The sequence below is a fragment of the Lissotriton helveticus genome, chromosome 1_1 (assembly GCF_964261635.1).
Source record: "Lissotriton helveticus chromosome 1_1, aLisHel1.1, whole genome shotgun sequence".
In the NCBI taxonomy this organism is placed as follows: domain Eukaryota; kingdom Metazoa; phylum Chordata; class Amphibia; order Caudata; family Salamandridae; genus Lissotriton; species Lissotriton helveticus.
The window spans coordinates 1,618,955,931-1,618,968,228 of record NC_136057.1 but is presented as its reverse complement, the minus strand read 5'-3'; the positions used below and the strand labels follow the sequence as shown (position 1 = coordinate 1,618,968,228).

The 12,298-nt window shown below is 43.7% G+C and overlaps 1 protein-coding gene across 2 annotated transcripts in view; it reads right to left on the bottom strand.

The window, feature by feature from the left end:
* COPZ1 (coat protein complex I subunit zeta 1) overlaps window positions 1–12,298 on the bottom strand; it is a 201,305-nt gene that overhangs the window by 4,165 nt on the left and 184,842 nt on the right. For both annotated transcript variants that reach the window (XM_078688361.1, XM_078688353.1), the window contains 3 exons: window positions 10,495–10,572; window positions 9,115–9,166; window positions 7,218–7,256 (listed from right to left, as the gene is read on the bottom strand). In XM_078688361.1, the coding sequence (XP_078544487.1) occupies window positions 7,218–7,256; window positions 9,115–9,166; window positions 10,495–10,572 (169 nt within the window). The remainder of the gene's footprint in view (window positions 1–7,217; window positions 7,257–9,114; window positions 9,167–10,494; window positions 10,573–12,298) is intronic.

The following is a 12,298-nucleotide window of genomic DNA, read 5'->3' as shown; positions in this document are numbered from 1 at the left end:
TTAATTTCTTTGAAATGAACATCAGGGCCACAACAGCCCTGGGGACTCCATCCACCAGGCTCTGGCTGAAATTTAATGGAAGCCAATTTTGGCCCCGAGGACCTCAGGAGCCATGCTGCCCAGTTCAGTGAAGCAAGGCTGGGATGGAGAATCCTCCAGTCCGTCCATTTTGGTCAGCAAGTCCGCTCCGTAAGGCAGTCTCCTGTGGGGGAGTACCGACAACTGCAGAAGGTCCGGGTAGTACCACTGACGCGGCCAATCTGGAGCTATCAGAATCATCTTCACGTTGGATCTGATGAGCTTGGACACCACCTTCGGTATCAGAGGCAGAGGAGGTAAGGCGTATGCAAATGTCTCTGACCAATCCATCAAAAGTGCATTCCCCCTTGTCCCTGGACGGTGGAATCTGGATGCGAAGGTGTGGCATTTTTTGTTTTTGTCGTCAGCAAACAAATCTATTGATGGACGACCCCACTGCTGGAAAATATCTGCCTCCACCTCGTCGTGTAGCACCCAGTCTGGCTGATCTTCGAAGTGCTGACTGGACGCGTTTTCTCGCACGTTTTGCTCCCCTGGAAGGTGCACTGCCACGATGGAGAGGTTCCAAGCCAGAAGCCAGTGCCAGATCATTTGAGCCTCCAGGGATAGAGGGCGAGAGCGCGTACCACCCTGTTTGTTTAGATAATACATGGTGGTCGTGTTGTCTGTTTAGATCAGGATCGAGTTGAATGTGATCGATGGCCAAAAAGCTTTCAGAGCAAAATAGACTGCTTGTAGCTCCAACATGTTTTTATGTAAGGACTGCTCTTTTGTGGACCACCGGCCATGCATCTGAAGGCACCCCATGTGTGCACCCCATCCTTGCAGAGATTCATCCGTCATCAACGATTGCACTGGAACTTGTTGATGGAAAGGGACTCCCACCAATAGGTTCTGTGGCCGAGTCCACCACATAATGGACGACTTTGCTGCTTGAGAGAGCACAATTCGGTCCTCCCAGCGACCCGTTGCTTGGTCCCACTTGTCCTCTAGATCTTGCTGCAACGGTCTCATTCTCAGCCTGGCGTTGGAAATGAGAAATATGCAAGAGACCATTGATCCCAACAGAGATGCCACTTGCCGGACTCTTGGGTGATCTGTCTGTAGCAGAGCTTTGCACTTCTGCTGCATTGAAGAAAGTCTCTACTCCGAAGGAAACGCTCTTCCTTTGTTTGAATCCAGAGTTGAGCCCAAATAATGGATTGTCTGGGTGGGCCGGTGATCTGACTTCTCCATGTTCACATGAAGCCCTAGTCTGCGGAGCATATTCAGACAGACTTGAAAATCATTCAGTACTTTTTGAGGAGATAGCCCTTTGAAGAGCCGATCGTCTAAGTAAGGGTAGACAAACAGACCTTTTCTGTGTAGGGCCGCCGCCACCACTGCTATGCACTTGGTAAAGACTCGTGGAGCAGATTTCAGTCCGAAGGGTAAGACTTTGAACTGATAATGCTTGCCGCCGACCAAGAATCTAAGGTATTTGCGATGAAGTGGAATGATAGGTATATGGAAGTACGCATCTTGGAGGTCCACCAAACACATCCAATCTCCTGCTTGTAGATGTGGACATATTTAATGAAGGGCCAACAGGCAAAACTTTTCCTTCACAATGACTTTGTTTAGCAAGCGAAGGTCCAGGATAGGCCTGAATTTGTGCTCCTGATCTCTTTTGGGCATAAGAAAGTACCTGGAGTAAACTCCCTTACCTCGCTGCGTGTAAGGAACCTTTTCCATTGGCCTTTTTTCGCAGACGGGTTACCACTTCCTACTGTAGCAACTTTAACTGGTGAGGACGAGATCTTTCCGGAGGAATGTCCTTAGGAGGCACACGGAAACATAGTGCGTATCCATTGCGCAGTATACGGAGCACCCAACGATCTTTTGTTATGCTGCACCACTCTTCCAGATGATGTGAAGCACTTCCTCCCACTGGAGTGGGCAACGGCGCCAGAGGAAACTCCTGCTCATTGCTTCCCTGCCGATCTGTCCGTGTTAGAGGACTGTTGCTGATGACCTCCTACCTCTGTTGGACTTATGACCTTGATACTGCGATTTGCCTTCGTTTTTGTTCTGGGACCATTGAGGTGTTTGAACCCTCTGTTGGTAGCCCTGCGTTGGTTGGGTCTGTATCGTCGTTTAAACTTTTTTCTTCTCCAATCCAACTGCTTTGAGGGTATCGAGCTCAGCTTTCATCCTACCCATTTCCTCATCTGCATGGGTGCCAAACAGGGAGGAGCCAGAAAAAATTAGATTTAGGATCCTCTGTTGAGCATCTGGCTTGAGAGCTGTTAGTCTCAACCAGGAGGATCTCCTGGCGCAAATTTCATGCGCATATGAGTGCGCCAACAGTGTAGCACCATCCGCTGCTGTGCTAATCACTTGGTTGACAACAAGCGATCCTTCCTTGATGACCTCATCAAAATCCCTTTGATTTTCCTTTGGTAATTTTTCTTTGAAGCAGTCCAAGGAGTCCCATAAGGCTCTGTCATAGCGACCTAATAAGGCTGCTGCACTAGAGACTTTGAGCGATGATGCTGCAGACCCGCAAATCTTCCGTCCCCAAGAGTCCTGGGACCTACTTTCTTTATCCGACAGGACTGACGAAGACGCAGCTACTGCATGAGTTTTCCTCGCTGCCGCAGTTATAACAGAGTCCGCAGGTGGATCTGATTTCAAGAACACAGGGTCTGTTGCTGCCGGCTTGTATTTCTTTTGAATCCTAGCTGGTGCAGCCTTAAACGTAGCTTGTGTGAGGAAAATGTCCATCACAGGTTCCAGAAGACCAGGAACCAGAGGAAGCAACGGACGAGAAGCTGCTCTCTGATGTAGTCTCTCAAAAATAACTGTTGTTGCCACCTGAGGAATAGACATTTCGATGTTCAGCTTCTGAGCCCCTCTCTGAAGCACATCATGATATGTGTTAATTTCATCTATCGGTGATACTCTTGACAAAGGGCTATCCGATAGTGTGTGTGAATGGTCCCTCTTAGAGGATCGAGTGGAAGAGGAAGACCACGTAGGCGACCTTCTCCTTTTGCGATGGGAACTATGTCTGCGCTTTCGTGACCTGCCCGCACGTTCTCCACATCTGGGCGAGGACGATCTATCCACTTCCTGCACCAATCTTTGCAGAGGTGATCTATGAAGAGGACTGGCCTATTCTTGCATCTGTCGGGATGCTCATGTATCTTTACTCCAATGATGTAGGGGAAGGAGCTATCTCGGGGACAAATTAACAGCAGGGGAAGCCTCACTATGCTGCTAAGGAGATCTATGACTTGGTCTGCCTGAAAGCCTTTCTGCTGAGGCAGATGGCGAATGCCCCATTGAAGAATGTCTTGATGAGTGAGAAGATGAGTGTTGTGACGCTGATTCTGTCACCAGAACCACAGATCCTTCTCCAGACCTCACTGATGAGAGTCTTGACGCCGGGCGTGTGACCTTTTCTGACTGAGCCCTTCTCGACGCCGACCTTGACCTCCCTCTCGACGTCTAAGCCTGGCCTGGTGTTGGAACCGGCCTCGACGTCGACTCTTTGTTCCTCGACGTCAAGTGCCTTACAGACTATGCCGGAGCATCCCTTTGTCTCGACGTCTAACGTCGATGAGCCGGCGACGGCGGAGGGGTTCTGCTCCTCGACGCCGAACGTCGCTGTGCTGACGAAGACAAAGGGCCTCTGCTCCTCGACGCGATCGTCGCCGTGTTGATGACGGCGGAGGGCTCTTCTTTCTCGATGCCGATCGTCGCCGAGATGACGGCGGAAGGCTTCCGATCCTCGGCGCCAATCGGCGCCAGGTTGACGCCGGCGGAGGTCTCCTGACCCTCGAGTTCGATTGCCGATGGACTGACGACGACGGGGGACTTCTGCTCTTCGACGCCAATCGTGGCAGAGTTGACGATGGCGGAGGGCTTCTGCTCCTCGACGCCGATCGTCGCCGGGCTGACGATGGCGGAGGATCACGATTCTTCGACGTTGACGACGTACCTGAATGAAGAGGTCTTCGACGGCGAGCCCTCCCTCGATGGTCTTTTCTTGGACAAATGACCCACCGGTGGTAGATTTTTCAGCGCCGAGCCCGACGCTGAAGCAGAAGAGCGAGGGACTTTTCTTCTGGATGGAGATCTCACCCTCTGGGAGCCCTTCCTCACCGGTGACCTGCCTCTGGAAGATGCCTTCTCTGCCAGCCCATAAAGACGGATCCTTTCTCTGTCTTTTAGAGTCCTATTGGATAGGAACTGGCAATGAGGACAAGTCTTGGGGACATGGTCCTTAGGTAAAAAAAGAATAGAGACCTCATGAGACTATTTTATTAATTAACTATTTATATTTTAATGATGGAGATTGACCTTATGTAACATCTTACTATTTGTTGATGCTATATTTGCTACTGGATTTGTCTGAAATAGCCATAAATGTAAAGTGTCCTGTTATTGTGTCTTATGATTTTTATCGAAATAAAGACTTTTGAATTGACCTCATGAGAGTCTGACCTGGCATTCTTTTACCCACAAGAAGGGCAGGGGTCAAAAAGAGATGGCATTTTGAGAGGAAAAAATGACCAAAACTGTCAAAAAAAGACAGAACCTTACTTCAAAAGCTGAAAGACGTCGAAGTAAGTCAAAAATTTCCAAAAAAGTAAAGATTCTTTCTGACTAAAATCAGAAAGAAGTGGAGCTGTGTATCCAGGATCCTTCCTGAAGGAGCCGGAAAGAACAACTGACCTAACTGTTACCCCTGAGGCATGATGGGAAGCTGGGGGTCATGACTGCCTTAAAGGCACGGTGCCAGTTTATTTCTATGTTGCTATGAGTTAGCTTTTCAGCCTTTTTAGGCTATGTTTTCTGCAATGCAGCCTGGGAGCTGTCAATGCTTTCAGTCCTATCTGAGAGTTTGTGCTAAGCACAGCATTAAACAGTTTTTAAACGTTCTGCTGTTGTTCTTCCCTGTTTCTAATGTATTCATTATTCAGCTCTAGTGTGTGTAAGGATGCATTTGAAAAGACTTCATTAGAGACAATTTCATGCTGCGTACAATGAAATGAATTCAATGCAATTTGATTTTCATATGTACTTTACTAATTAATTTAATTCATTTTGATTGATTTTCATATGTACTTCACTATGATGTTTGAGTTCCTTCACTTGAGAAAATGGCGACTAACTTTTGACCATAATTTGTGAACAAGGTTGACAGTCTAGAGGAGGAGTAGAAAGAGACGAGGGTACCTTCACAATACACTTTAAATATGGTCTAGACAACAGGGACTCTATGGTCCAGTGGAAGGCTAGTAGTAGCCGAAACGCGAATGCCGTCCTATTATTGCACGTTTTGCACATGGTGTGTATAGAATAAAACTTTCATAAAAAAGAACCTACCTGTTGTGCCGTTACTTCCGCCAGGAGGGTACTGGGAGGGGAGAAGGTGTGTGAGAAGGTGTGTGTGTGTGAGAAGGTGTGTGTATGTGTAGGTGTGTGTGTGTGTGTGAAGGTGTGTGTGTGAGAAGGTGTGTAGGTGTGTGTAGGTGTGTGTGTGAATATACACACACACACATATGTATATATATATATATATATATATATATATATATATATATATATATATATATATATATATATATATATATATATATATATAGATATATATATATATATATATATATATATATATAGGTCACATATATGATTGTGTTTCCAGGGTTCCGCACATGGGCGGGAATATTCTAGTGCTTATGACTATTGATGAGGATCTCCAGGAAAAGAACTACGCTTCCAGCAAGTGGGAGCACTTTGACAACGCCCACTTGCTTGGAAGCAGAGTGTTTGCTTTTGCTCAGCGGTAGCGATAAAAGCATTTATAAAGTAGGAGGGGGCTCGGAGCGCCCCTTCATGTATAACTGTTAAGCCCCGGGGAGGTGGTGGTGGTCCCCGGGGCTTTTGAAGACTTCAGGAGGGGGCTGTGCGACCCCCTCCGAATAAATAAAGCACTGGGGAGGTGGTGGTCCTCGGGGCCCAAACTGGACTTGGAGCCACCCCCTTTCCCCATTTATTAATAAAAGAAATGTCTCCAGGATCTGGTCCACTCGGGGGCTGAAAGAGAAACAAGTGCAGGAGACTGCTTGTTTTTCTTTTCAATTGTTGCCACATAATTGTGAATTTCTGCTATTTGGTCCATATGTTTTTTTAATGCTTTTTTGCCCCGCCAGGGGGACCTCAAGACCAAGGCTAAGGAGTTAGGGTATTCACACTCTGCCCCATTTTCTTTTTTTTGCATGTTTTTTTTGGGGGGGGGGGGTGGGAGGAGGGACTGGCAGAAGTCCCAAGATGGCTGCCAACACTTTCTGGTTGAAGTGTTGGCAGCCAATCAAAGCTCTGCAGATCTCTGCACAAACTTGTTATTATTCGAGAAGGCTTTGCAAGCTTAGATATTCAAATTTGGATTTCCTTTAATTTCTCTCAAACTACTGAGCGAATTTACACCAAATATCTGAAAGGGTAATCGGCGAACCAAAAGCTACCCCCCCCCCCTTTCTCGACCACGCTTCACGGATCGTCCTGATACTTTTCCTGCACAATTAGAATAACCGGAGCACTTTGTGTAGAAAACTTCGTGAAGATTCGTCAAACGGCTCTAAAGATCTAGCCAAGTCAAAAAACTCTCTTCCTATGGAAATATGATCCTAATTATAACTACCTACTGGCAACCGCCAGTGGGTAAAAAAAAAGAAATATATATATATGTAGACACATATACACAAACAAACACACACTAGGAACAAGTTCATTCAGAATAGGTTTATTCTGTCTACCTCCCCATATCCATCACTCCCTACCCCTGCAGTCTGGTATGATGCAAGTGCAGAACGTTTTTCAAGCTTTATGTTAAAATCTGTTATTTTCAATCATGTGCTTTGTTAAGGTGGCAAACAAAAAGCCATTAATTATGTCTAATGAATTAAAAACAAAAAGTCAATGAAAAGCTGTATATATTGCCCTCTGGGGAACAACGTAATAAAAATATACATTATTTATTTATTTATCTTGTTAAGCGCCCGAATCACCCCCGAAAGGGTGTCTGCATTAAGGATTCTGTCTCTGAGCAACATGTTAACAAACCGTATGGCCAATTAGAATGTTGGTATTTTAAGTGTCGAGCTCAGAAATAAAATAGTGGCACACACCTGAGATACAGTTTGCTCTGTGAGAGGGACATCTTCTCCCTAAACAGAAACAAAAATTAAATTAATAAACAAACAACCAAAGCTTCTTGAAAAGTGCAGCTGTAATATGACCATTTACTTTTTAAGCTATATGAACATTGGATATATTGTACATCACCGTCCTCCTCAGACCTCAATGTACTTTACAGACAGGGTACACGTTACACAGGACGTTCTACCATCAGACCACATAGTTCTTTACAGTCAAGTTTGATTTGATTTATAGTTATAAAGCATGCCAAATGCCAAAAAGGCACTACCAGAATCAGCAGAAAAGCACGGTCAGGTCTAAATATAGTCAAAAGAGGAGAAAAGCCAGGTTTTTAAAAGTTTCCTAAAAACCCGAAGGTATGATTGAGACCTTAAGGTCAACGGCATTTGGTTCCACAAAAGAGCTGTGCCATGCACAAAACTTCTGCCAACACAGGTGGCTTTGCAGATGTTGGGGATTTGCGTGATCTTCACAGAAGAAGATCGCAAACACCTTCTAGGAATATACCCGCCCAAACAATTGTCCGGTAAACTGGGCCTATTCTATGCAGGGCTTTGTGTGCCATACAGAGCGCTTTAAATGCAACTCCACTCTTTATCGGCAAACAGTGCAGATCCTTGAGCCCTTTAGCCGCCAATTCATATTTCTTGTTTTTTTCAGGAGTAGAATGGCTGAGTACTGCAGCCAATTCATCTTTAGCAGACCTTGTTGAATGCCCAGACAGATAGCATTGCAATAATCTAACCAACGACAGCGAGTTACACAAAACAGTACTTCCCACTGACCTACAGATACGAGACACATTCAACATACGCGGTCTGCAGACCTCATACCATGCTCTACAGACTCGATAAAGGTAACGCAACAACTCTCAAATGTCAACATGCCTTAAAGATAGGTTTTAAATATTACGCCAGGTCATTGCAGCAATGTACTGAGGTTTTGTAAGTCTTTTTCTTGCATGTCCGAAAAATATCAGCCTCAAGCATTGGAAAATGCACTATGCTGCAGTTTTATTTGCAATTAATTATTTCTTGTAGCTTGAAATCACCAATTACTCTCCCCTAGGCCCACCTCTGAGCACTGGCACAGAATCATAGGTTTGCTGGGAAAGGAACATGGCAAATTAATGCAGTGGATATGAGCAACGCTAGTGGAGCAAAATCTGTTACCGTTTGCTTCCAAGAGAACAAAGACCAGTTTTAATACAGACTGTATATATGCACGTATAGACAAGATAAAAATGTGTAATACCATGCAAACATGTTTTAAACAGAACTTGAACATGTTGTAGTTATTACTAAAATAAAGACTAGCATCAGACCGCTTAAGCCAAAAGAAACATAACTTGAATTGTCTGCTTAACAGACACCAGTCAGGTTGTCTTGGACTATGGATCAATTAAACCAGCAATTAAAAAAGAAACCCAGCTACTGAAACCAGTCAGAGGTGCACATCGAGGAACAGCAATTGTACCCGGGCTAGTGTCTTAACCCCTTGCATGCGTCGGACGGCTGGCTCACAGTGGGCGTGTGCAGAGTACGGCCGGGAGCCGTCTCAACCACGCCCACGCCATCAATCACCTGCACCGCGGCGGAATTTCCGCTGCGGTTAAAGGGTTAAACGACTAATGCATTCCCAGTAGGGGCCTGTGTTTGACCTCATGGTCACAGGTTCACACCCCAGCGGGAAAAGCTCAGCCTTTCATCCTTCTGAGGATGATAAAATGAGTACCATTGAGTTGGGTAACAATAAACATCTGTTATTCAATGCCAAAATACCCTTCTGGATGAAAGTCTGCTTTACAAATACATGTTATGTTAACTTCTCTCTCGGAATGCAGGTAGTGCTATGAGCTTGACTTACCCTGAGGGCAACTCGGTGGACCACTTGCTGTGGGTCACTTTCCAGGATGACCCTGTAAAGGAAAGGTGACATGTTTCTAGCAGGAGAAAGTAAGGTCTAAAAAAAAAACTGTTTAACAATTTTATGTTTTGAGCAATCCGATGTATCATAAAAAAATACAATTAATTTTAACTCCTAAATCATTAAAAATAGAAGTCTCAAACTGATATATTAAAGAAATTATTTGACAAGGTTGTTTACTCCCCCTCACCTTTATTCATTTTGTTACACTTTTCATTTGTATTACCCTTACGAAATCAACCGCTTAATCCAATGTGATGATCAACGTTTTTGCATGTGCATGAAAATGTGGACATTACATGCCTCTCGCTGTTCCTCCTATGATGTCATACATCAGAAAACCAAAAACCCGCTGGTGCTGTTCATTGGGAATTGCATTGCGTTACGGTTTCCCCACTCCAGCACTGGCATAGACCAGTTCCTACCATGCTACAACTCCAAGCTGCTGTGGTAATGTATACTCCCTGAGAGGGTATGCGTCAACATGGTTTGACCACAGTGATTGACACATCTTAGTAAATGGATTGCGCCACTATAGGGATTAACCCCTTCGATGCTCATGACGGAACCGTTCCGTCATGAGCCGGTAGGCTCATTAGAACCTTCAGCACAGCGCAGGAATCTGCGCCGCGCTGAAGGTGTTAATCTTTCCTTTCACTCGATGAATCGGTTAGATAAAACCTTGAAGAAATCTTGCTTGCTCTATTTCATCTATTGAGAAATGGGACTTAATTCAATTGTTATATTTTACACACACGTCCATATGAACATGGATGCATGTGAGAAGGCTTATATACTTGCAACTACACAGTAAAAATGTTTTTGTTTTAACAGGATAAACTTTCAGATAATTTCACACATATATATATATATATATTAGTCCACAGGGTGATTGGGAACACCTGCTGCCACCAAATCAAAGGGCGCGTCGACACATGGACCTCCCAGTCACGGTCCAAATCAATTCACCAGCGCTTCCAATATTGCAAAAGAAAGCAGTCGACGCCGTGTCCTTTTGCAACATTGGAAGCGCAGGTGAATATAATATATATATATATACACATATATATATACACATACATATACATATATATATACATATATATACATACATACATATATATACACATATATATACACATACATATATATATATATATATATATATATATATATATATATATATATTTATCCTCAGTCAGAAAAAAAAGATAAAACGTCATTCTAATCAATACGCATGACGTTTAATAATACAGAAGGCCATTATGAAGTATTCATGAAAATCAAAAGGTACAGAAGAGATGGATGACATTAACTTACCCTCCATCCACTATTTCATCTACAGCTAGAAAGAGGCCCTCCATGTTTTCCAGCAGTGCACGTTTTTCCACATTTTTCCTGAAACAATAAGAGGCATTTACTTGCCTGGATCACAATGACTGAAAAACATATGGCTGCATGGAGCTCGTCCTTCTGTGTGGGAGGTCCATGGCTACAAATTACCAGAGATTTTTAACACGGGACATGAAAGGGATTAGTGATGAAATCAAGCTTTAAAAACAACGAATGCAGGCTTGTTTAAATAATCCTTGATTTAAGACTGGAAATTATTGTTAAGGTACAGGAAATTACACTTCATTTTCAAAGATCTACATTACAGCATTTCTGAACAAGCAAAAGAGCTTGAACTTACTTAGTTCCCCACTTGTCGTTCATTTTAGATTTTCAACATACTGTCAGTTGTCACAGCAATCATTCTTTAATTCAGGAAGTCTAGGAGGGCTGCATGTGAATCTATAAAGTATTGTTCTGGTTAACTACATTTACACGTAAACAACTCAATTTCCTCCAGCATTTTGACATTTTGTGCATTCACGTTTCTCTGACTAAAGTACTGAGCAATGTACTCTGAAAAGTGGGTAAAAAGGCTCTGTATATTTTATAAACAGGAGTTTCAAGACAGACAACCCTACCTGTACATTTGACTTTGCATTCACATCATCGTGGAGGCAAAGTCATGTAAAGACTTACTTATGGCAGTCTTGCTAATCTCCGACAGCGGCAAGCCTTATTGGACCACAGCAGTTGTGACTATGGTCTCTGAAGAAAGGCTACCAACCATTCAAGAATTAGCTGCATTCGTTTTCTGGGCATTTGGGAGAGGGGTCTGTCTATCTATCTATATATCTATATCTATATCTATATCTATATCTATATATGCTATGATGACCTAGCCTTTGTATGTTGTTCTTGAAGACAATGAGAGGTTGGAAAGTAGCAAGCAAGGTTTTAAAAAGAATGCATACAATTACTTTTTGGGTGGAAGGTTTGAACAGTTTCAAACATCTGCAGAGAACGGAAAGGGTACAAATGATAGTGTAGCTTGTAGTCCTGTAGACTTGCATGCTCTGCATACTCCTGCTATCTAGAGTTGGGCAGAACGTTTTCAACTTATTTTTCTTCGAAGATGTTTGAGTCACAAGATCTATTGTGACTCCTTGCTTGTTGAAGAATGTATCACCTCACCCGCGCCAACTCAGATTGTTTTCCATCTTACTGGGCGAGCAGTCTAAGCGGAAAGGCTTGACTCACTGAGAGAGAGTGTGCTAATGCTTAAGACATGAATAGTGTATGAGAAATATATGAAACCCGTGAAATCATTGCTAACTTGCGGGGAGGAGGTTGGGTGTATGTTAATCTACATCACTACACTCAATGAACATGGTGACATTTTGCAATGATAGCAAGTGCAGCGGTTGATACACAAGCTCTGCATAGACTGTAAAGCAGTACACCTACAAAGAGGTGGCTAACTAGCAGGTGCAGAGGTTTGGAAAAATGTTCTTAAAACGGATTAGCCAACTAGAGCTTGCTGGCGTGCAAACACTTCTACATAATAATGTTCATCAAAGTGTTTGGCATCTACCTTGTAGCAGCCTTACATATCTTATGGATAAGGTTTTCCTTAGAAAGGCTCCAGTGGTCCCTCTTTTCCATGTAGAGGGCACTGGTAGAGTGTCCCTTAGCATTAGCATAACATATTGGTGTACATTTAACTATCAATCTGGAAAGATCAGCTCAAGAAGTAGCAGACCTTTATATGGTTAGCTACAAAAGTTGATTA